This window comes from Primulina eburnea, chromosome 8 (genome assembly GCF_022965805.1).
Source record: "Primulina eburnea isolate SZY01 chromosome 8, ASM2296580v1, whole genome shotgun sequence".
NCBI lineage: Eukaryota > Viridiplantae > Streptophyta > Magnoliopsida > Lamiales > Gesneriaceae > Primulina > Primulina eburnea.
The window spans coordinates 39,183,149-39,207,360 of NC_133108.1; the positions used below are offsets into that span (position 1 = coordinate 39,183,149).

At 33.8% G+C, this 24,212-nt stretch overlaps 2 protein-coding genes across 11 annotated transcripts; both read right to left on the minus strand.

The window, feature by feature from the left end:
* Window positions 1–10,359: 10,359 nt before the first annotated feature.
* Window positions 10,360–13,814, minus strand: LOC140839645 (actin-related protein 6-like). The gene is given in 8 exon segments (XM_073206485.1): window positions 10,360–10,586; window positions 10,668–10,730; window positions 10,807–10,857; window positions 10,939–11,023; window positions 11,184–11,247; window positions 11,323–11,411; window positions 11,414–11,538; window positions 13,050–13,814. Coding segments are annotated over 8 exon segments (1,299 nt in total). The 5' UTR covers window positions 13,742–13,814; the 3' UTR covers window positions 10,360–10,456.
* A 1,267-nt stretch (window positions 13,815–15,081) lies between these two features.
* On the minus strand, window positions 15,082–24,155 carry LOC140839646 (uncharacterized). Of its 10 annotated transcripts, none has more exons than XM_073206492.1 (16): window positions 24,020–24,155; window positions 23,752–23,884; window positions 23,414–23,477; window positions 23,232–23,339; window positions 22,028–22,112; window positions 21,863–21,917; window positions 21,300–21,692; window positions 20,730–20,810; window positions 19,774–19,833; window positions 18,258–18,356; window positions 18,033–18,143; window positions 17,079–17,150; window positions 16,853–16,969; window positions 16,595–16,744; window positions 15,992–16,092; window positions 15,082–15,574 (listed from the first exon to the last, which is right to left on the minus strand). In XM_073206492.1, the coding sequence occupies exons 2-16, from the start codon at window positions 23,770–23,772 to the stop codon at window positions 15,247–15,249; spliced, it is 1,845 nt and encodes a 614-aa protein (XP_073062593.1). In that variant the 5' UTR covers window positions 23,773–23,884; window positions 24,020–24,155; the 3' UTR covers window positions 15,082–15,246. The 10 variants fall into 10 exon arrangements, with proteins under 10 accessions (XP_073062593.1, XP_073062589.1, XP_073062597.1 ...); XM_073206488.1 differs by having other exon boundaries at window positions 23,711–23,884; XM_073206496.1 differs by having other exon boundaries at window positions 23,426–23,477; window positions 24,016–24,149.
* Between the last annotated feature and the right edge of the window lie 57 nt (window positions 24,156–24,212).

A 24,212-nucleotide genomic window follows, 5' to 3' on the forward strand; every position in this document is an offset into this window, starting at 1 on the left:
AAATAAAAAATTCAAGTTAGTGCATTACAATCGTGAATATCACGATAGCATAACAAAAAATGAAAAATTTATATATTACTAGCTAGTCCAAAAATATTATTGTCCCAACTTAAATGTAGGGCTAGTTTGATAGCAATATTCACCTAACATATTTTTTTTTTCGATCTGCCTTTCGAAAATGTTTCTTTTATAAAAATATATTGAAAAAGGTGCTCATGCATAGTTGGTTTTGTTTGAATGGACACATTCTTCATTATACATAGGTTAAATTATGGAATTAAACTATTTGATTTATATAAATTAGTTCTGATTTTTATTTATTTTTTAAAAAAACTCAATATTAATATTATTGTCTAACATTAATAATTTTAATTATGGATTGAACTATTTGATTTATATAAATTAGTTCTGATTTTTATTTATTTTTTAAAAAAACTCAATATTAATATTATTGTCTAACATTAATAATTTTAATTATGGATTAAACTATTTGATTTATATAAATTAGTTCTGATTTTTATTTATTTTTTAAAAAAACTCAATATTAATATTATTGTCTAACATTAATAATTTTGAACAATTAGTTTCACTATCTCACATATATCATTATATTATTTTTCTCTCTGGGTATATATATTTATATATATATATATATATATATATATATATATATATATATGTGTGTGTGTGTGTGTGTGTGTGTACATGACAACAGGTGGGACATGATCAGGGTCCAGGAGATGAGGAAAGATCGTGATTAGAGTGGAGGCTCCGGACTTGGATTAGAGATAGGGTTGGACACTTGACATTAGATGTTTAAACCTTAGTTGAATAAATGTATGTGGTACAGGATTTGTACTTTTATATACTGAGAAGTATATATGTATGTTTTATGTCACTACGTCCGCATTTTTAAAAAAAATTTTAGACCCTGTTTTATAATTGATTTTATATATATATATATATATATATATATATTTTAAACAGGAAAAATATTTTTTTGCTTTGTCAACTAACTTATTCCATTTTATGTTACCCTATTTACATTGTAAAAAGTCCTATCTTTAATTTGTTTTATGTTACCCTATTTACATTGTAAAAAGTCCTATCTTTAATTTGTCGGAGGTTTACGTTAGTCCAAATCCCACATTTTTATTTATATAGATGTTCGGGTCTGTCACTCTGTCAAACCTCACATTCCAGTTGGATGGATTTTTCTTTTAAAAAAAAAATTATTCAAATTTCGGGTCTAAGTTAATTTACTAGTCAATTTTTTTTTTTTTCTGGTCTTGGTACATTAAATTTCTATGATTAAAAACACAAAAAACAAAAAACAAAAAAATTTAATGCACCAAACCCAATTTAGTTTTAATTTTAGTATATTTAAACTCAAAATTAAACAAATTAATGAAAAAGTTACTTGTTGGGATGCCATGAGTGCATCTACTAGGTAGAGCAATTGAAATGTAATGTTTGGACTTTTATATATATAGTTAAAAAAATTTGAGTTGCATTGTCATCATCACACTAGTAGAATTTCATTGATTTACTGTGCATATTCAATGAAGTCGTAGGTAGATAATTGTCGAATTAGACGCACATGAAATAATAGGGTATTATTGTACTTCGTATTACCACCGAAGTCGTATCCAAGAAATTAGCGAAGACTTTGGCCAGTTCAATGAGGAAAAACCGGTCCGAAATTAGACCGATGCCGAAGTAAAACAACGTCTTCTACGTCATCGATTTCGTAAAGTGCAAAAGTAATATCTTATATATACTGCATAGTTTACATTGAATGACGAAGTAAATGTGTTGTATAATTTCACATGTTTTGTATTTTTGTGAAGTTATTGATGTGAATGAGTTTGGAGTAATGGAACTAAATTAGCGATGGTTATTGAGTGTTAACACAAAAATCGTCGCTAATTAGCGACGGTTAATCCAAATATCGACACTTCATTATTTTTTTGTATTATAGTGAAATAATTTAATATGAAGAGTTATTTTGTATTTTATTATTTTATCATTAGGTTAAAATATAATTTAAGGGAAATAAATTAAAATTATGGTTCATTTTTTATTTCACTAAATATAAATTTCAATTTTTTTTAACTTTTTACTTCATAAAAACTTGTCTAAGTAAAAAGTTAGAAGTGAAGCCCGTGTCTTTTAAATTGTGGAGTAAAAAATAATATTTTACTTCGCTAGGGTGTTATTATCGAAGTTGATTGGTATATACTACTTTATAATTAACAATCGTCGAAGTAACTAGTGGCGAAATAAAAACTAATAATTCTACTAGTGTCAGCTATAATTTTTGGTAAAAAAAACCAAACATTTCGTCTCCAATTGATATCAGATTCAAAGTCATATGTTTGATTTATATGGATTGTAAATGTTGCAATTATTATAAGAAAATTTTAAATTGTACCATTACCACCACTACTATTTTTGTAAATTGACAAGTTTTACATTAATATTTTGTAGACACTCCAAAATATTAAAATAATTTTACAACATATTATATTCTTATAACATGCGACATCAATCAAAATATTAAAGTTAAGATCAATTTATGGTTCTTATTACGGCTCTGGTTCTTGTTTCAGTTTCGATTCCACGGATCTTGGGAAACGTTCGGGTCTATATTCGGGTCTATATCACGCCCCAGTGACGGGGTTGGTCGCCACAAGCGTTGCTCTCAAATTTACATTCGAAAACAACAAGTCTCAGAAGTACAAAATTCAGAAACCAGTCTTTTATTCGTAATACTGAATATTTCATTGTCTGATACAAGCTCAAATAACTAATGTTTTACATCGAAAATGTAAAACCAGACATAACAATGTCTTAACAGATGCAGCGGAAAATATAATTTATAACTGAGAAATAACAATCTTTTTCACTATCCCCAGAACTAATTCTGCTCTTCTTCTTCTAATGTTTCTTCCTTATTCTTATCTGAGATGTGTTTGGTGGATGATTGATATAGTCGTCACTCACTAAGCGGGGATGGGAATAACTCCAAGTTTTCAAAATCATTTCAACAGAAACAATAATAAAAATAATATAAAGAAACTCTTATTTTCATAACATGAATCGGTATTCAGGAATAACATGTTTCATAACATAAATCAGAACTTAAAATTTAGCAAGCAAGCACTGAGAACGTTTGTGAATTTCATGGCTAAAATGATATCAGTCATCTATATGTTCTCTCCTCTAAGGGATGAGGCCAGTAATCGGTAATCAGAATTCAGTAATAAGGAATGTTTCAGAAAATATATTCCTACAATTAGTTCACTTGGTTTCAGTGCTTCAAAAATCAGAGATAAAAAATACATATACTTTGCTTCAGAACAGGAATCATCAAACTGGTTTCAAGATATTTATACATAAGCCGACTTACTGTAATTTGCTAGAAAGTTTCGGTTGAAGTCTAGAATTTGCTTGCTCTCGATACTGGATTTTACTGCTCGAATTTCAAGTGATAACTCATGTCACGCCTCGAAACTCAGGGTTTTGACACCGGTGTTGTTTAACATTCACACAATCGAAAACAACCAGCCTTGTAGCACAGTATAAACCAAACCAATTTATATATCATAATTTAAACGAAAATAACCATTGTCTTTACAATACCGAAATAAAAAACGACTGAGTTTAATGCGGAAACGTTCAACTGAATAATAATAAGCTTAAACTTAAATATAAAGTCTTGATTGATCACCAGCCCCAAAATTGGTCTGATTCATCTTCCTCGAGTTCCTCTTCGGGTTTATCTGGGAAGGGTTGTAAAGGGGATGAGTATTTTGGGAATACTCAGCAAGTGGGGGCGTATCGAGCACAAGAAAACAACATGCATAATTTCAAAAATTTAAACATTTATCACATGACTTGCATACATAATCCATAGCACATGCATAACATTGACCAAGCACTGAGATTCATCTACTTTTTATGGTTTACTGATATCAGTCCCTAATTTTTACTCCTCTAAGGGGGTGAGGCCGTATAGCGGTTATATCCCCCACCGCGTAAGGGTACGTCATGGTTGGGATTCCCACCCATATACAGTTGACTCCTCACAGTGCTTAAAACCGTGTGACAACCAACACAAGAAAAAAAGGGAATTTGTACTCGACTATTTTTGAAAACCGAACACATGCATAATCCGAAATGTAACTTTAAAACAGCTCACTTACAGTATATCTTGATGCTAAAAATGTGGATGCTCGGCTTCGGGAAGTGGATCGTTCTTTGTTCTTGCTCAGACAGCGCTTCGGCTCGATTTCTTGGACGATTTTTGTGCAGAGTTTTGGCTAGGGAGTCACTGAAAATTTCGAAAATTTCAGCTAGGGATTTCGAAATTGTAGTGTCTTGTGGAGTGGGGGTGATGGCTTATTTATAGGTGAAGGGAAGGGAGCTAAATTTGGTGCATAAATCATGTCCAAACTTGGCCTAAATCTCATAATTTTTGCTCCCAAAATCCATTCCATGATTGAATTATTTGGCTACCTAATTTGTTGGATTTAATCATTGATCTTCTTTCAACCTTGCTTGGCTCAAAAATTGTGATGCTAGGTCAAGGGATTTTTTAGCCAACTTGAATGATTTAGTTTCCAATTTACCTTGTATCTATCCACCTCAATCATAGGCATGTAATCTACTAGGATTTTCGAAAATTTCTAACAATATTCATGCCTTAATTCTTTTGATTGGTATGATATTCAGATCTTGCAAAATTTCCCTTCCAATTTTCGAAAATTAGCATGCCTTAGTGACGTAGGTGTTGTTGACTTGGCCATAAAGATTTTCCAACAATTATTTCCCATAAGCATATCCTATTTAATACAATAATAAAATCTTATGCTAAACTTTCCCTACAAATTATGAATTACATTATTGAAAAAATTTCGCTTCTCACAACTCAATATTTGTGTAACATCATTTCAGATATTTGAGGGTGTTATATATAGGCAAAATTTTGATTGTTAGCCTCCTAATTAATGACCATAATATGTCATTATATGCCACTAACATTCTTTATTCCATGTTAAATGCTTCAGTTATAAGTCATAAGCAGAATCAATAGATGTATGCTGGAATTTCGCGCTACTGAATTCTTCTACTGCTGGATTCTATCTGATGAAAAAATACCAGCTTCTGAAATATTAGTTGCTGCTGAAATTTTTGTATTGCTACTGAATATTGATATCTGCTGCAAAATGCTCTACTGCTGTAAATTCGGGTTTTCACACACACACACACACAGATATATATATATATATAGTTTAATAAATGAATATAATATACTTATTGAATATTTTTGAAAAACTTAAATTAAAATTAATAATTATAAAATAATGTGAATAACCATGATGATCACCTCCATATTAGCCAATTTAATTATTTGAACTAACTGAAAAATAATTTGCAAGTTGATAAAACCAGGTGGTCGATTTTCCATCTCCGATGAAAGTCCGAGTTCTGAACGACATATTAGTTGTATGAGTCAAAACTTTGTTCATCAAAGCAAAAGATGCGTCAAAAGTTGTTCAACATATTGAGTTGTTGAACAAAATAAAATCGGATTTGCTTTGCAAGTTGATAAAACCAGGTGGTCGATTTTCCATCTCCGATGAAAGTCCGAGTTCTGAACGACATATTAGTTGTATGAGTCAAAACTTTGTTCATCAAAGCAAAAGATGCGTCAAAAGTTGTTCAACATATTGAGTTGTTGAACAAAATAAAATCGTATTTGCAATAATAAACAAGTGTCTGGCGAACATTCCTAGTTAGAAATCTTCCTTTCTGCTTTCAAGATTTGGATTTGACACATAATTTCGAATTGCGAAAAGCCTACTGATCTTCTAATCCCCCTTCCCAAAATACCACTTATGGTCACTTCTGGATTTAATAAGATGCTACTATGAGGATATTATTATGTAAAGGTGAATATCATGGTCATCTCCATGAATGTGTCACAAGTCACACATAATTTCGAATTGCGAAGAGACTATGATCTTCATATCTCCCTTCCCAAAACACCACTTACGATCACTTTTGGATTTAATAATATGCTACTATAAGGGTACTATTCTAAGGCATCGTTTGATTCGTGTGATAGGATAAGTAAATGATATATAATAAGAGTGAATATAAAATAAAAAGTAAGGATAGATAATATATTATGATAAATTATATGATATTTGACATATATGTATGTAAATGTGATCGTTTATCAATACATATGTATAGTTTGGTACATATGATAGGATAAACATGTGATATATAATATAAGAATAAGTAAATGATAAAAAAAGATGTAGGATATTATATTTAATGTTTAGTATGATTTGAATAAGAGTGATTAAATTTATATATTAGATTGTAATGACAAAATTAATCTTATCATAATAAATTTATTAATTTCAAAGTTGTTCCTTGAGTTCATATTTTTTATATGTTCATGCGCCGATAATGCATGCATGATTTATTTATTTTTACCTAATTTTATATATTATATAATATGATAATTGAGCTCTTGATTTTGTGAGTCAAGTCAAATATCAATTTTTAAGGTTAATCGAGTGATACTAATAATTTTATGGAGATTTATAAAAATTATATATATAATTATCTCGAATTCATTTATATAATTATCATATTATATAATATATAAAAATAAATAAAAATATTTATTTGATTTTAATTTCTACCTACTAGCATAGATTTATAAAAATTATTTATAAATTGAGGGTAATTAAGTCATTTATGGTGTATTTTATCATTAATCTAAAATTATCACACCTAATAGAAATGACATTTTATGCTTCTAAAAAATTATTTATCAAGGGCTCATCATATTATAATGTGCTTTTTAAAAATATACCAAACATGGGATAAGAATGATTATTTATCAATCTCTCCCTTATCCCATGTACCAAACTATGTCATAGAGTTTATTGATTTTTCAATATAGACTCATATATATTATTAAGTATTTTACTCTTAGATATACCATTGGGTTAGCGCGCAGCTTAAAATTCTTTGATTGAATGTGTGTTAGAATTTAGAACTTGGTCGCTTATCCTTTGAAGAGTTACTCTGTCATTTACCATGAGTAATTATTTTCATATCTCAATAACATTAGATCATATGGGTTCCTTATATTTAATAAAATAATGAAATTCAAAATTATTCTAGTAATTGTGATGAATTCATATCATGTTTATAATACGACCTGGAGATGGCTGCACGAGACATGGAATATCCCCAAGAAGAACTTTGCACCAGTACTCGACATAATGTAATTTAAATGTTGTTATTTCCAGGTAAGATGCAACAAGCATCCCTCTTGTTCAACATATCCGATTACTTTAACCATCACAGATCAGTGTCCCGGTGCCTGCAACAATGTTCCTTACCATTTCGATTTGAGTGGAAAAGCTTTCGGGCTCTTAGCAAAACACGGGCAAGAAGATGCATTGAGAAAAGCTGGAATAATCGACATCGAATTTCAAAGGTATATAAATTTATAACGTTTTCAACATCTTGAAGTTATTTTTCAATAAACATATTTTTTTCTTTCAGGGTGCCATGCAGTTATAAATCAAATATAGTGTTCAAAATCGACGAGGGATCCAACCGTAACTTCCTAGCATTTGCAGTTGGAGTATGTTAATGCAGATGGGGACCTTGGCGCCACAGAGCTATCGCCTTCAAATTCAAAACCGATAGCAATGAAACAATCGTGGGGTGCGACATGGGAAGTAGGAATAGCAGAAGGAGTAAAAGGTCCTTATTCAGTGAAGATAACTACCATTGAGTCAAGAAGATCAGTTTTTTTAGGATTTGTGATTATTTTTTTATATTTAATTATTATTTGGATCACAATTATGCAACTATATTAAATATGAAATTTATAAGAGATAATGTGTGAATATTTAAATTTAAAGAAAGTGGATATTAATTTTTAGGAGTTAACGTGTGAGTATTTGAATTTATTGATAGAGATATTTTAGTAAATATTAATTGGTGTCACAAAATCAGACCAAATTTTGTTAGTATAAGGGGTTCTTGCTTTATAAAATTGTATATACATATATATGTTCATAAAAATTAATGATGTCACAAAGCCACACCAAATTATGTTATTATAAGGTGTCCTTGCTTTATATAATTGTATAAAATTATATATATAGTTTTGATATTTTGTTCTCCAACTGTACCTATTTTCGTGTCCACCGAGAAGGCTTGAAGTAGTAATTCAAAAATGTAGAAAACCAGTAGAATTGACCTTCCACAGAGCTTATTTTTATTACATCAATGAATCAAAGGATATATCTTGCAATATCCATCGACACACCCACATAATAAGGGCTCAATTATTTATTGTAATGAACCAGAAAAAATTTCAAAAAACAGACTACCTTGGCAAATAATATTCTAATCAGATGTATTATAGATCAACATCAGCATGATAACATTTGCCTGGAGCCCAATCAACAAGAATCACATTTGTGGGAATGACTGATCTTCTTGATTCAATTGTATTTATCTTCACTGGATAAGAACTTTTTACTTCTTCTGGTATTTCTGCTTTCCATGTTGCACCCCATGACTGTTTCATAACTATGGATTTCGAATTTGAAGGCGATAATTCTACCACTCCAACGTCCCCATCCCCATTAACACACTCCACTGCAAATGCTAGCTAGGTAGTTGGGGTTGGAATGCTTTATAATTGCATGACGCTTATATCTTTGAAATTCGATGTCGATTATTCCAGCATTTCTCAGTGTATCGTCTCTTGCCTTTGCTTAGCTAAGAGCCCGAAAGCTTTTCCACTCAAATCAAAATGATAAGGAACGTTGTTGCAGGATCCGGGACACTGATCTGTTTTGGTTAAAGTTATTGGAGATCCTGAACATGAGTGATGCTTGCTGCATCTTACCTTGAAATTGTAGTCCAATTAATATATTTTCATGCTTTGTTGATTTATTCGAACCTTTTGATCTACCGAAACAAAAATTATCGTAGCATTCCAGAAGCAGAAACAATAAGTAAGAAATAGCTGGTCAAAGGCTCTTGGGCTAGTGTATTTAAGCCATGCTTGTAAAATGTTTCAAGAATTGATTATTCAAGGGTTAAATGACGGTAGCTTGTATGTATGTGAAACAATCAACATGGTATTGCAAAGATGGGCGCTGAACATAACCTTTGGAGGTATCATTCTTAAAAGTATCAGTCCTTTTAGAACGATGTCTCTATTTCATTTTACCGCAACCACAACCATGTTTCCATGCAGGGCTTTGATCTTATATGTTGCAGCCGGTGCGTTGCCAGAGGCACTGGCAGCACTTCGGGATGCACATCTGCCTGACACAGCAGCGATGTTCATACTTGTTTGCCGTGAAATCCATGCAAAATTTCTCTCAAGCTTGGATTCTGAGGAAGAGACATCTTCAATCAAAGATAAGCTGTCAAACTTACCTGGGCTGAACCCCGTAAATGATGATGTGATTGCAGTAAGTGAATATTATGGACAGTACCAGAGGAAACTAGTACATCAGTGCATGAACTCTCAGACTTACAGTAGCTAAACAGAGTTAGTAGCTTCTAATTTCTCCCTGATCCTATTGTTCTACTAAGTATTTTTATTAGCATATGCTTATATCAAGGTGTTATTCAAAGGTTATATAGTTCCTTATTTATTTGCTTTTCATTTTTTGACCCATCATCTTTGCAGATCCCGACCCTTCTCGGTGGACGGTGGGAACCTTCCTGGCTTGATTTTTTTTTAACCGTGGCATAGTTCAACAAATGTGTGCAGGCTTTTCTAATGTGTAGATTTCAACGAATTGATGAATGTAATTTCATTATGCCAAAGATTCAAAGGCGTGTAGGCAGCACAACACCAAAGAAGAATTGCTGCTGCTTGTGGCTGTATCACCACCTGAAAAGTGATATGCACGCATCACCTAGTGTTGTTTGTGGTATAATTGTTGCATTATTATTCATTCATTACACTTGTCAAGCGAGAACTATACAGCTTGTATCATTTAAATTCAATAATATAATTTTTTTAACTTGAACCTCCAATATTTTTCTCAATTTTGATCCTTGAAACATTCACAAAACAAGTCTTGAATTCTTCTAGCCACGCCAAGAAATCTCCTATGCGACAAATCACTGCACGTGCAGGAAGCATTTGTAGATTTTCCTTTCATTCGAGAAACAATTGTATAGCACTTCGTTTTATTGTTGCACTCAGTATCATATTCTTATAGCGAATTGAAGAAAAATAAAACATTACAGAAAAGCATATTTCTGATCAAGAAACGACAGCAATGGTCCTTGAAATATGCATAAAATCAATCACACATGCTGTACACAACCGGGTTCTAAGGAGAGACTCTCGTACAACATTACCTGGACGATCTCCAAATTAGTTAAAAAATCTCTTGTGACACCTAGCAGATCCGCACTCCTCGTATTCGGACTTGGTAATACACATAGCCTCAAAATCAGGACTAGATGCTAAAAGAGATCCCCCACGCCAAACACCTATAATTGGACTGTGGAGCAAACGCAATCGAGTCATATTCAGAAATGAAACATGAATCATTTACAAAAATATTCAAGAGAGAGGTGTTTACTCTTCTTGAGTTGTTATTTTCACTTGGTAGTCATCACGAATAAGGGGTCGAAGTTCTCTTTCTCTGGTTACATTAATTAATGTTAGTATCCGAGCTGTATCAAAAAGAAAATTCAGAGAATGTAGAAGATGATGCTCACAGTCTTTGAGCAAATCGACGGAATAATGTGCTGCCACCAGTCAAAATAATACTGCACAGAAGATTGTAAAGAATTGAAGAAAATCCACAATAAAATTCCAAGATAACAGAAAATTATATTTTTTTATGCTACCTTTCATATAACACAGGGTGAAGATGAGGATGGCAGGAGTTGACAGCTCGGATGATACACTCTGCAAGTCCTGCCTGGTTCATTCCTGCGCAACATTGGCATTGCCGAAAAAAATACAAATTGCAGCTGTTTATTATACAAAATTGAATATAGAACAGAATCTAATACGTTGCTGACAAATATTGATTAAGCATGGATTTAACAAACCATTGATAACCAATTCAAGTATGGACTTGTAAACATACCCAAATCAGCTGGTCTAAATATCATCTCTGGAACTAGGAACCGCTCATTGGTCAGACTAAATTCCTACAACAAAAGGTTCATTTACAATTTGGGAGTACAATAAATGATTGTAAAGAACTTGAACAAGATGAGGAATACATTTTTGGTAAGGTCAATATTTCTCCTGTCCTGACGTTTCTCAGCAACATCATGACACTCCATGTAATCCTTTTCTCCTGCAGGGAAAAAGGTGCAGCATCATCCAAGGAGATATGCCTCTTTGCTTCATCAGGATCTTTCACAAAACCCTTCATATAAGTGATGCCATCAGGAAGCACGTAAGTACACCTAAATATATTATCGTTACCAGGTCTCCTGTACATTCATTTTCACGCATGAAAACATGCCAAAATGAATTTCTAGAAAGTAAGAGTTCATAATACACAGAAGCGGGAATCAGTCGATGCATAAAATTGGAGTATAAGATATCATTTGATGATGCGGTAAACCAAAAATGCATCACCTAAATCACATGTGCAACATCAAAGAGATAATACAAGGTAGTATTTCAGTATTTCCACGGATATTACATAAACATAATACCCTGAGTATATTTTCCTGCAGGCTCCTATAAAAAAGATTAGGCTTACACTGTTGGATAAATTTGTCACCACATATGACTTAATCGCGAAAGACCTAACATATTGTCAATATATTTTCCTACATGGTAACCAAGAAAGGAACAAGATGAATTCCACTGCTAGATAAATCATAAAGAGCAGAATGTTTTACATCAACAAATAAACATGACAACGAAAGAATTAAAATTCCAATTAATGGTTTAATTTATAGTTGTTAAACCAGGTAAATAAAAGTAAGATATTTTATTTTTCGAAATAAATGAGGATTCAAGATGGTAAACCCAGGAAATCTTGTTAACATGATTCCAATTGAAGTAAGGAAGTGTTTCGGAGATACTGCAATAGGCTGGATGACTATATTCTTTGATAAGATATCCGAGATAAAAAAAATAACTCGAGTGTAAAGAGAAAGTATTACTGTTCCAGAATACAGAAACAATAAAGAAGATATTGAGAGTTGAACAGCCACAGCCAAAATTTTAAATAACACTAGCAATGTTATACGAATTTAATCGTGTGTGCTTCTTGCTACTGCTTAGCACTTTTGCTTTTTCTGATATAACTTGGTAAATTTTGCACAAAATATTTCACGTACTTCAAAAACTAAAGATCTTACCAAAAGCTCGAAGGAGATAGCCAAACTATAGTATTTCAACTTTGTCACTACATGTGTTAACTGTTAAGTCCATGATTGGGAAACATAAGACCGAAAGTAATATCCAAACTTTATATGCACACGTTGATCATCGAACAATAGGCAATAAAGACTACCAAGACCACCCAAATACAACATATAAAGTTTACTATCATCTGTCATTTTAAATATGTGAATTCATGCTTTTTTTATTCCATGATAGAAATCTCTTTTTTTGCCTCAAGCTCGAGCTCATAGTAGATAGCTCAACTGTGGCTCAAGCTCAACGTTTTACTTTTGTATAAAAGAATTGTTCAATTATAAAATTATATTTAGTTACATTATTATTAAATAAATCTTCGATATAGAAACCAGTTATCTGTAGCTTTGACCACGGAAGAGATCATTCACGTAAAACTCAAAAAACTACTTCATATGGACTGAGCATTTGAATTTTCTCAATAATGGCATTTCAGTCGGCTAAAGATTTCAACAAGCTACTCGCTGGGGATAGACAAGATGAGTCGTTGTTGTCAACCTAGTTAATTCAACTTCAGAAACAAAACAAGCAATGCAAAGACAACGAACTCAAGGCAAGAACGCATACGCACCTGGCAATCTTGAGGTCTCTTTGAACATCAAGAGAAACAAAGCAAAGCCTCTCTTTCACATCATCCATTATAAAGCTCTCATCCATCACATTCACACTCCTATAACTCACCAACTCCTTCAGATAATTCGTCAACGCCTTCCCCCCAAGATCCATCCTTTTAACACCATAATTCAGCGTGAAGTTCTGAAACACCGGCGCCGCATGAGTGAAACTGAACCCGCAGTCCACCACCAAGCTACACTGCGCTTTCGAAATCAAACCGTATGGCCTCCTAGACGCCTCATACAAATGAACAAGCGACGGCGAATCGGCCACGAATAGGGACCTGAAGTTGAACTCTTCGAAGATGATTTCGTCGACGGAGCGTTGAATGGAGGGGAGCGTGAAGAGGGGTTGGGTGAGGAGAATGGAGGTGTTGGGGGGGTGGATTTTGAGGAGGGTGGTGAAGAGATGGGCCCATATGGATGACTGGAGGTCGGGGTTGATGAGATGGCCACGGTCGAAGGGGCGGCGGAGGGTGGCGGAGGTGAGGTCTTCAGATGGGGAGAGGAGTTGGTCGGCCAGGAGCCACTTCTTGGAGGAGGGCGGGCGGGCGGTGCAGTTGGGGACAATGCAGGTGGGGTCACGCTCGCCGCCGAACCCTGCTTTGATGAGGCCGCCGCCGTTGTCTAGCACCACCACGTTAGACATTTTTTTCTCCGAGAGTCTCTGGAAATAGCACTCTGAAATTTTATATCAGCCAAAAATTCAATCTTGAAAAGAAAAAAGAATTACATTTCAATTCATAAATGCCCATTTACTCTTTTATCAGTAATAAATAAGAATTATAATATATTATTAAAAAATATGAGGGTGCATTAGATGGAAATACAATCAATAACTACAAATCCCAATGTACAATTCATTTCAAAAAAAAAATCCCATGTACAAATTATACACTAATCTATAAAGAAAAAATTGTTCATGTATTCCAAAGAAAATCCATCAAGACTTTGATTATTCTTGTCATTTTTGGATTTTAGTTTTAAGTGCTCACTTCCTTATTGTCACCCAATTCTATGCTTCAATCATCCACTTCTTTTCCTTTCGTTTTTCAAAAATTTTAGAAACATATTTTAAAGTTAAGTTTGTACAAACTCCATAGATATATGAATTACATTCTAGAGAAAATAACACGTAGAGATGTCAATGGGACATGTTTGACCCTCCCACTGAAAAAACTTTGATCCATCGCTCATCCTACATCGGTTAAATATTCTTTGGACTCACCCCACCTCGAATACGAAACGAGACCGAGTAAACCCGTGAGACCCAAATTTTTTAAAATAAAAAAATAATATTCTTCTCACATGACTAAATTATGAAACAGACAAGCCTCTAAATACAAAATTGTGAAAAATTAATTTATGTTTTCGACCACACTTAATAATAACAAACAAAGTATTTTCATGACATAAAAATTACGTAAAAAAAAGAGTTACTAGCTCTCCAAAAAAATCTTGACATCCCCAAAAATAAGTCATAACATAATTTAAACAGATCAATATAAAATCAGCGAGTAAGCAATATTTAAGTCTACTAAGATGAGGACCAACTATTCTTCCATTTTTGCTAAAAGCAAATTCAAATGCAACAGTTGACTTATGATAGCTAAAATCATTATGGTTGAGGTGAGCTACTAAAAAAATGAAAATTAATAAAACTAAAACCCTAGAATATTTATATCTACATATATGAGACGGATATGAGACGAGTATTATAGAACCCATGACCCTCCCCATATCTGGACGAGTCTGAAAAATTGGACCTGAGACCAACTCCATGACCCATTTAATATGCCCAAACCCACCCCATACACGTTGGTCCATTGCGAGTCTGGTAAAACCCGAACCCATTGACATCTCTGATAACATGCAACATGCATGATCGGCAAACGTGACTTAGTCTGGGTTGGATTCAGAGTTCGCCATGGCTTTCATGCTTTATTTGGACTACACATTTAACTTGATTTGTATTTCGTTAAACGCAGATTTACGCATATAAATGAACCCTGGGCATTACAAAAGACTTTCAGATGCGTCCATTCATATTAACACCTTACTTTCCAAAAACATAGGATATAATCAGACTCGAGTAGTAAAATGTATCTCCGATTTTTTCTGTACGGTGCTCCGAGTATAGCGATGAATGATAATCTAAAGTATATCTTCATCTTGTTGAGGATATCTTGAGGCATCCTCAATTGGCAGTGAAGGAGGAGTTCCGGGCGGAATACAAGCTGCGCCATTCTCACCAGCACATATACACAGTGCCTCGGCATCCCTGAGGATTGTGTCGAGGTCAATATGACCACTCAGCTCATTGATAAATTTTAGAAGGGAGTCAAAATCCATATGTTCCCCAATTATCTTATTTTGGTATCGCTTGAGGATCGCAACACAAACATAGAGATGCAGATGCTCGCTTGGATAATGAGTCCATAGTACCTCCCACATACGCATTGTCTTCTCATATTCGAATTCCCTGCAATAATCAGAATCACCCACTGAGCTAACTGAAACATAGATACAACGTTCATGAACAATACGTTTTTCTATCTCTAACGTGTTTTCCAAATTTATATTGACACAATTCTTTACGCTTACAGCTCAAAAATCAAATAGAGGGTGCATGTGCTTTGTCTTGGATAGGAATTCACAACATCCACCTCAGTAGTCTTTTATGCTACATCATTTAATTCATGCTTAAGGAAATAATTTAAGAAAAAAAAACTAGGAACCCGACCGTGGTTTAAAACCTAGAAAATCAAATGACCATGATTTCGCCATTAGCTGCCAACCTGAAGGTGGTTATTTCTTTATTGAACTAAATGCAAAATTCAAAATATCTGAGATGAGATGAGATGAGATGAGATGAGATGAAAGCAGCAGTCTCACTTGCCTCTTAAATTGTATAAGAATCCAACGGAAACAGAAGAAATAATTCAAGCAGTCATTCTGCTGAAAGTAGTTATGCAATGGGCTGTCTAACAACTCGACCAGCTGCATGATATAAAAAATATATAAGTTACTTGTGTTGAAAAAAACTCGGAAAAAAAAACCATATTATAGCCCAAGTGAAACACCTAAGATAAGCATATGGAGCAAAGCGTCAGAAAAGAAGACATGTTGAGCAAAGTGCAGTGACCAAGATATGTACGGAAAGGCAAAAGAGAGAGAGAGAGCTCCAATTTTAAAAGCTTCTAGCAGGATAACTTTTAATTTGATCACACAACAGTAAAAAATCTATTTTTGTGGTTTCCAGCACAAAAATATCAAGTGATCATGTGAGCACAACATAGACAAAGGACATGAAAAAATTCCTGGGAAATTATAACCAATGTAAATATCAATGTCATGTTGAAACCTGATAATCGAAAGCAACAAGTTTGCAACAATAATCATAGAACTACAAAAAATAATAATAAATCCACTTCCCGTAACATAATCAATAGATGAAATGCACAGAGATGCAAAGCGATAAATAGTAACAGAAAGAAAGAACCTTTGACAATGCAAAAAGTTGAGAGTGCATCCCACTTTGGTCACGATTGAAATTGGGTCCTAAGCGTTCCATAAGCGAAACAAAGCACCAAAAGGATTCTGATTCTTCTCTCATGACATACACAATGGGAGAGAGGAGATCACTCATGCCCTATGAAAAAAAAGTATTAGCTAGCAAGTAAATATAGGTATTGACCATGGAAATGCGAAGAGTGTTTCACAAGCACTTGTCAAACTTATAAGGCTTAAAGTTGGCTACCTGACAATACCCAAGGTCAAAATTATAAAATGAATACGTCAACAGAATGTCATGTAACAGATACACGTTGGAATTATCATCCCCATCATAAAATGAGAGAGACCTGTCAGTCCTAACCTGGAAATGGAAAACAAAATCGGAAAAACATTATAATTTTAATAATTTTGTAATGCATCATGATCTAAGAATGCATATATGAGCAATGAAATGTGCTAGAAGAGTATACCACATCTTTATCGATAAGACCTTTTCTCTCCCTGAATTTAGTAAATCTTTTTGCCTGCTCTGGCGAAATGCTCTGCAAAAATTGGAACTAAACTCTTCAGATAGATTGCAACTAGGCCTGCAGGATATATAACACGACTTAGGAAGGAAAACCTTTAGATATAATAAATTCCAAACATTATTCTAAATGCTTCCTTTGAGATCTGTCATGAAACTTCACTTTCATGTTTAGGACAATGCCCAACTGAAATTTTCACATTACATAAAGTATCTTATTTTACAAAACATTCACTCTAAATATCAAGTTCAAGCTAAATTGTTCCATGCATGATTGATATAACACAAAAACCTGTAGAGAACCAAACCAGCATTTGCCTCATAGTTGAATAACATATATATTTAAAAAGCTCAAGCTTGATAGAAATGTAAGACCAATAGACCATTAATATATCTAATCTGCCCTGGATCGTGCAGGTGGAAGACTTTATAAAAGCCTAGAGCATAATTTTTTTAGTTATTTTTTAGCAAAATAGTGGTGAAGATGAAGCCAAAAGCTCCAACTCTCTACCATATTGAAGGAACCTCCTATAAGAACTAAAATATTAGGAAGGGTATTTATTTTTACTCTCCAGAGGAGTTGTCGAAGGACTTTGCTTATGTATTACATCTTGATGTTGTAAAAGTTGGGCCCTTATTTTAGGCTTAAGAGGACAACTTGCATTCAAAAATACGTGTTCCCTTTCCACGGTTAAACAATAAAAATTATATTAAGTTCATTATGCAGTGTGCTAAAAATTCTCAATTGAATACGAAAAGAACTCAAAAAATCTCATTTTAAAATATTCTCAATTGAATAGGAAATGCAAAATAATTTGTAACCAGATAATAAAAATCAATATTATAACAAAGAATTACTCCTGAAATATACGTAACAAAGTAAACATTATCCACAGACCTGCCACTGACTTTTTAATGTTTCATACTCTGACTTCTTAATGGATACAAGGTATTCCCTCTCGGCATATGTTGAATCATATGAATGATAACCTAATAAAAATTTCCAAACCTGTAAAATTACAAGGGAATCGACATCATAACTGAGGAGAAAAAAGGTAAATATATCATTCACAAACATAAAGTCCTCCAGCATCAACACGAAAATCTCAATCATTAAACATACCTCCTTTCGCATATTGTGCTCCATGCCCCCATAGAAAATTCTCTTTCTCAATGTTTCTGAATCCACAATTCTCCCTTTTAAATCCGAGAAGGTAGCCCACTGCAAGTACATATTTTAAATCCAAAGTTCAAACCAGACATAATATTCATGTTATAAGCAATTGCTCTGGTAGTAAATAAAATGTTAAAGGAAAAAGCAACAGAATCTTATTGTCCATATCAATGATGAGGATAAACAAGTTAACCAAGGAGAAAAAAAAAAATCAATGCATATTTTACAAGTTCAACTGAAACAGGACAGATTCATGAACACCCTAATACATCTCATCCTTTATTTCTTATTTTTTATTTTTCCCCTTATCATCCGTGAAAATGTATTTCTATTTCATGGTTTTTACAAGAAGCGAAGGCAGCGCTACGTTGGGCTTCAGTCTCGTTTTCAATTTTAAAAATTTGAGGAGTTTCACAATAATTTTAAAATGGTATTTGGATAAAATGATTTATAATTAATTTGACATATAATGAAGTGGCGCTGTGCAATAACTATATGAAATAGCAAAATCATACAATAATTAGCTGAGAACCACGAGGGAAAAAAGAGGGAATACTTAATAAGTTTGATTTCGAGTAATTGTCTCGGAAATTGGAGTAACATTTAAAATTACAATTTATGAAAGATAACTTGGGATAGATATTCAAAAAGAACTTGTTCAAACAAGGAATGAAGCTTTCAAATGGCAAAAGGTTCACTCAAACATTCATCCCAACCAGCACAAGTTTCAGGACTGAAGCTCTTCCCTAAATGCGATTAACCACCAAAAATAGAGGTCCTTCAAAGAAAAAAAAAATGTCTCAGGGAATTTCTTATAAAAGAAAGATAAGAAATTTTATTAAGATAGAAGACAGGCTAAAATGGTAAAAGATACACCACACAGCACAGGGTATCTAAGATAGTGAAGACAACTGCTAAACCTGCTTGAGTGAGATCGCAAATAGCACTTCAATTGGTTCTTGCACTGCCAGGCACTTAACTTGTCACATCTTGGTTTTTCAAGATTTGGTCCAAATACGGGCATTTAAGACAGGTGCTTTGCATTCATTTTATTCTACCCAAAACTCAACTTGGAAACCCATGTACCTGACCCAACCTGATAAGGTAAAAATTCAAGAAACGCCTGCCTATTTGTTCAATCCCAATACATTTGCTACCAAAGAGCTTCTGTAAATTCAGTCATGAACGAATCTCATTTTTCATGTATGCACATAAGTCAGAATTCTTATTAACTCATATCACATCTCATTTTTCATGTATGCACATAAGTCAGAATACTTATTTACTCATATCACACTCAATAAACGAGTAATATTTTGCATGTTTACCAGTTTCAGCAGTGTGTCGGCTCTTGATAATGAGTAATAACAAAGGAAAAGCACAAATGAAGGACTGTTGCAACACCCTACTATAGTAACAACCAAAAGGCATCCGAGCACAAGCAAAGTTCAAAATATCATTTTACCTCTTCATGTCTCAAAGGTGGCTGACGTGGTTTTCCCCACACAAGTGATAATTTATCAACCTGCCAAGGGAAGAAATATATAGGTTCACATCTTATTGCAGTTTGAAATAATAGATTGGCTCTCTTTAAGAGGCGAACCAAGGAATAAAATTCACAGGCTGTACAAAACATTACAACACCTCGCGCTAAGCAGAAAATTAGGATGATCAAAATGAAGAATTATTGATTCGGGCAAATGAGACAAGTAGTTTACACAATCCCAATTCAAACAGACATTATTTGAAATATACATGGAATTAGATAGGGTCTTAGAAAGTCAAGTTGCAGGAAAATAGACAAGTAGTTCAAGCAAACTAGCTTTTATTTTCGTATCATAAACCAATTTCTGCAGTATAAATCAATTTCTGAATCCATTGGGTCAGAAGTAAGGGAAGGGGCATGACATCCAAATAAAGCAAAGGATATCACATATACTGGTTCTAGTTTTAATGAATTATAAATAGGTAAATAGATCATTTCTTTTCACAGAAATCTGATTTAAAAAAAATTCAGGTTCGCCAATGATAAATATAATGGCACTTGTTTCAATGGATTTTGAATAGGTGAGTTGATTATTTCATTCACAGAAATCTGATTTAAATACATTTCAGGTTTGTTCATGATCACCCTGCATGCAAAGGATTCCTCAACACTAATACATGGAAAACAGTTTCAAGCCACCAAACTAAATTGAGAATTGGTCAGAGCAAATACTCCATTTAAAAATTTCAGATTCAAGATTTACCAAGTAAATTAAGCCAGCAAACAGAAACTTAGTATAAATGTCAAAGTAGATCGACTAGTAACACCCACAACCGTACCTCTAAATGATAAGGATAACATTCTCAATTTAAAAAGATGATACAAATAATATAAAGGTGAAAGGAGATGCTCAACGGCGTAGATCCTTTGTATACCTCCTTAACATTGATAAGCTCAAATATTCCCACATTGGTGGCTGCTTCTTCACCAAAAGATTGTTTCCTAGAAAAGGTTTTCTGTGTGGAAAGGACAAAGGCCCGAGTGAGATGGCCTGATTTGGGACTTAAGCAAAACTAAATAATTGATTTGTGAGAACCAAGTTGAAAAACAAAATTTGACATTCTGATAGGCAGTATTCAAGGCAATTATCATTCCCCAGATTATCATTTCCAAAACAAGATTAGGCATGACAAGGCCATGGTATTCCCAAGGATGCTTCAACAATTGATCCTAATTTTCCACAGCGAAGAGACTAACCACATCAGGTGAATATGCATTAACTAACTCCGTGTTAGCAGTTTATAGCGAAATGTAGCCGCTTATAAATTCAGAAAACAGACAGCCACCATCCTCTTGGAATCCACCCAGATATTTTATATGGAGCTTTTGAACCAGCAAAGGTGTTTTTCTTAATTCTAGAGGACTAGTAATCAAAAACTGATAAATTGCAAGCATCCTTAAGTCGAAGTTATAGAGAACCATTAAAAGGAGAAACCATGAAGCACCTTTCGTGGATCAGATGACACAGACACTCTAGGAACATTTTCAGAATCATCAGATGCGCTGGGGTGATACTCCTTAGAAGACTGATCACGCTTCCTCTCTTCAATAGGAAAAAATCCATCAATATGGCCATCCCGAAAGAGCTGGGAAGTTGTTTCTCGAGCAAATCTGGTAACGAGTGAGAACTTCTCCAGCACTTGAATTGATAGATCCCGAGCAGGATCATGACGTTTCCGTCTCAACCTGTCATTTTCCAGAAAACTACTACCAAAGCTTTTATTAGAAGCATCCTTTTCATGATCATCATTAGAGGGAAGTTTATTAGCCAAAAGAGTTGGGGACGTGACATTTGAAACAGGAACAGCCCTAGGAAGTTCCAAAGAAGACAGAGTTCTCTGAAGAAGAAAGGGTCAGCAATGGATATCAGCCTGATTATTGGTCAATTTCATAGCTATGAATAGTCAATATACGGCTTATAAATTAAGCAAAAATCAAATCCAATCTCTTATACACATAGCTTATTATATAATCTGCCAAGTGCATATGCAAATAATTATTCAATTACCTGCAGAGGATTTTGAAAATCATTCACAAGAAAGACATTGACATCTTCAGCTGACCTGGAAACAGAACACCAATCAACTAGATAGAATTTGGGTAAATAGCAAGCAAGTCTTGGGTTTTAAAAGCAATAGAAATTACATTCGTTACAGAATTGCAGCAAATTTACCTCACAAGAAAAACATGCTGCTTAATGGTAGCAAGAAATTGTCTCAATCCACCACTATAGAAATATAGGGGAGGAAAAGCTAGTCCTGAAAGCAATACAGAACATGAATTGAGGTGAGTGAATCTATGCAAGATGGCGAGGATAACCATGTAAACGAGATCCAACAAAAAAGGTTTACTTGGTGGAATATCATGGTATGATAATGAGAATAAATATTTTGTCCAGAAAAGAGAAACCAAGAGAGAAAGTAAAAGGTGGAAAAGAAGAAAATAACGGGATTCATTCACATTATAATCAAGGAAAGAGCATGGATATGACTGCTAAAAAGAAAAAGAGAAAAAGCTCAGCTTGCCTGATAAGGCCAAGGACCTGTTAAGTTGTTAACAAAACAACTCATGCCAGAAAATGCTAAGCAAAGGAAATTCAGCAGACGCAATTACGAAATTTTCGGTTCTTTCCTCGTGCTTACCAAAATAGGAATGTTAATATAGGATAATCATTTTACAAAAATTTTATGGCTAATTCAATTTTGATTCCAAGAATTTTTTAATTTTATTTTATTTTATTTTATTTTTTGAAGAAGATTCCAAAACATTTTAACTCAAACAGATGCTTTAACTATGCTACTACAGTATTAATTACCTTGTTCTTTATAAATGGTGAGGTGTTTTAAAAGTATTCGATAAAATGACTAAATTTTCTTAACAATTATTGAATAAGTGCTGCCATGTCATGCAAGCAAACAGATATGATAAAATGACGAGTTAAGAGGGTGGAGGCGGGGATTAGGGGGCAGAGGCAATGATAATAGGTATTGGGAACAAAGTGATGCAACTATGAATACAAGAGTTTAATGTCATAATACGCAGGAGCCCAGGATGAAATACTAGAAGTATCCATGAACTATTTTGCTAGCAACCGTGACTTGTCTATAGTTAGTTTTAGGGTGACTGATGACTCATGCCAGGGATCTGATTAGCTGATATATCCGGGATTAATTCAGTTTCTTGAAGAAAGTGCAAGTCCCAATAGGAATATGATTAAAAAAAAAAAAACATTAGACAGAACCTCCGCACCTTTCCCATCATCTCAGTGATGTAGGTCAAAGAATTAAAAAAATGCATATCACATGCCCTAAACAATCACTATAAAGTATGCCCTTGGAAATGTTGAGAATCAGTAGGGATCGCGAGTAAAATGATACCTGATGACATAACAACTATAACATATTGCCAACCCAGTGTTGGGGTGTGTCTACGTATTGACCGAATATCTGAAAACGGCACTGCCTTAATGGAATATAGATTTTTATCTGCAAAAAATCGTTGAAACATAAAAGTTTCAAGTAAAAAATGTAAATATCGTATGTCACGAAGGAGAAGTTACTTGAGATCACACCTTGCTCAGACAACCTACCCTTCGAGCTTTGTTCCTTGTAAGGAACCCATGACTGCATTCAAAATTTAAAGATTATTTCAAGGACATATAAAAATAGATTAGTTGTTGAGAAAATTATATTTTCCACCATAGCTTCCTATAGATTCTTACAACATATACACTTCCATCGTTGAAGAATAGGAACCCAAACACAGTATCCTCCAAACATAGTACAAGAGCAAGAAAATTCTCAAAACAAAAAGTAACATTCGTTTTCCTCTAGTATAAGTTTAGAATGATGAATACCATAAAAACAGAATTCCCTTGCTTAATCATCTTCAACCGACCTCTGATTCTCTCAGAAGCATTCCGAGTAGGATGGATTGCCACGTTATCCTTCGAATACAAGATTTCCCCTTCCTCAGTCTCGTTCAATGAGATGTGTTTACTGCTGTATGCCCCAGCCATGAGTGAAGATCCCTAATTACGTAAAAAAAAAATCCATACGGAAACCCAGAACAAAACCAAAATCAATCCCTGCATACAATAATTGCGGTATTGCTCTCAAAGCAAACACAGCTAAAATGATAATCCATTTCTTAATTCATAACTGACCACGCGACGACACGATGCAGGGGAGGAGAAGGCAACGGAAGATTATTTAAGCCAACACGCTTGGAGTTGAATAAAGCCCCCAATAGCTTACATGTTTTAGCTTTTTCCCTTCAGCAAAGAAGTCAGTCAACTGTACAAGAAAATAAATATTTTTTTTTCATAGATTTATCTAATATAGAAAAATAATAATTGT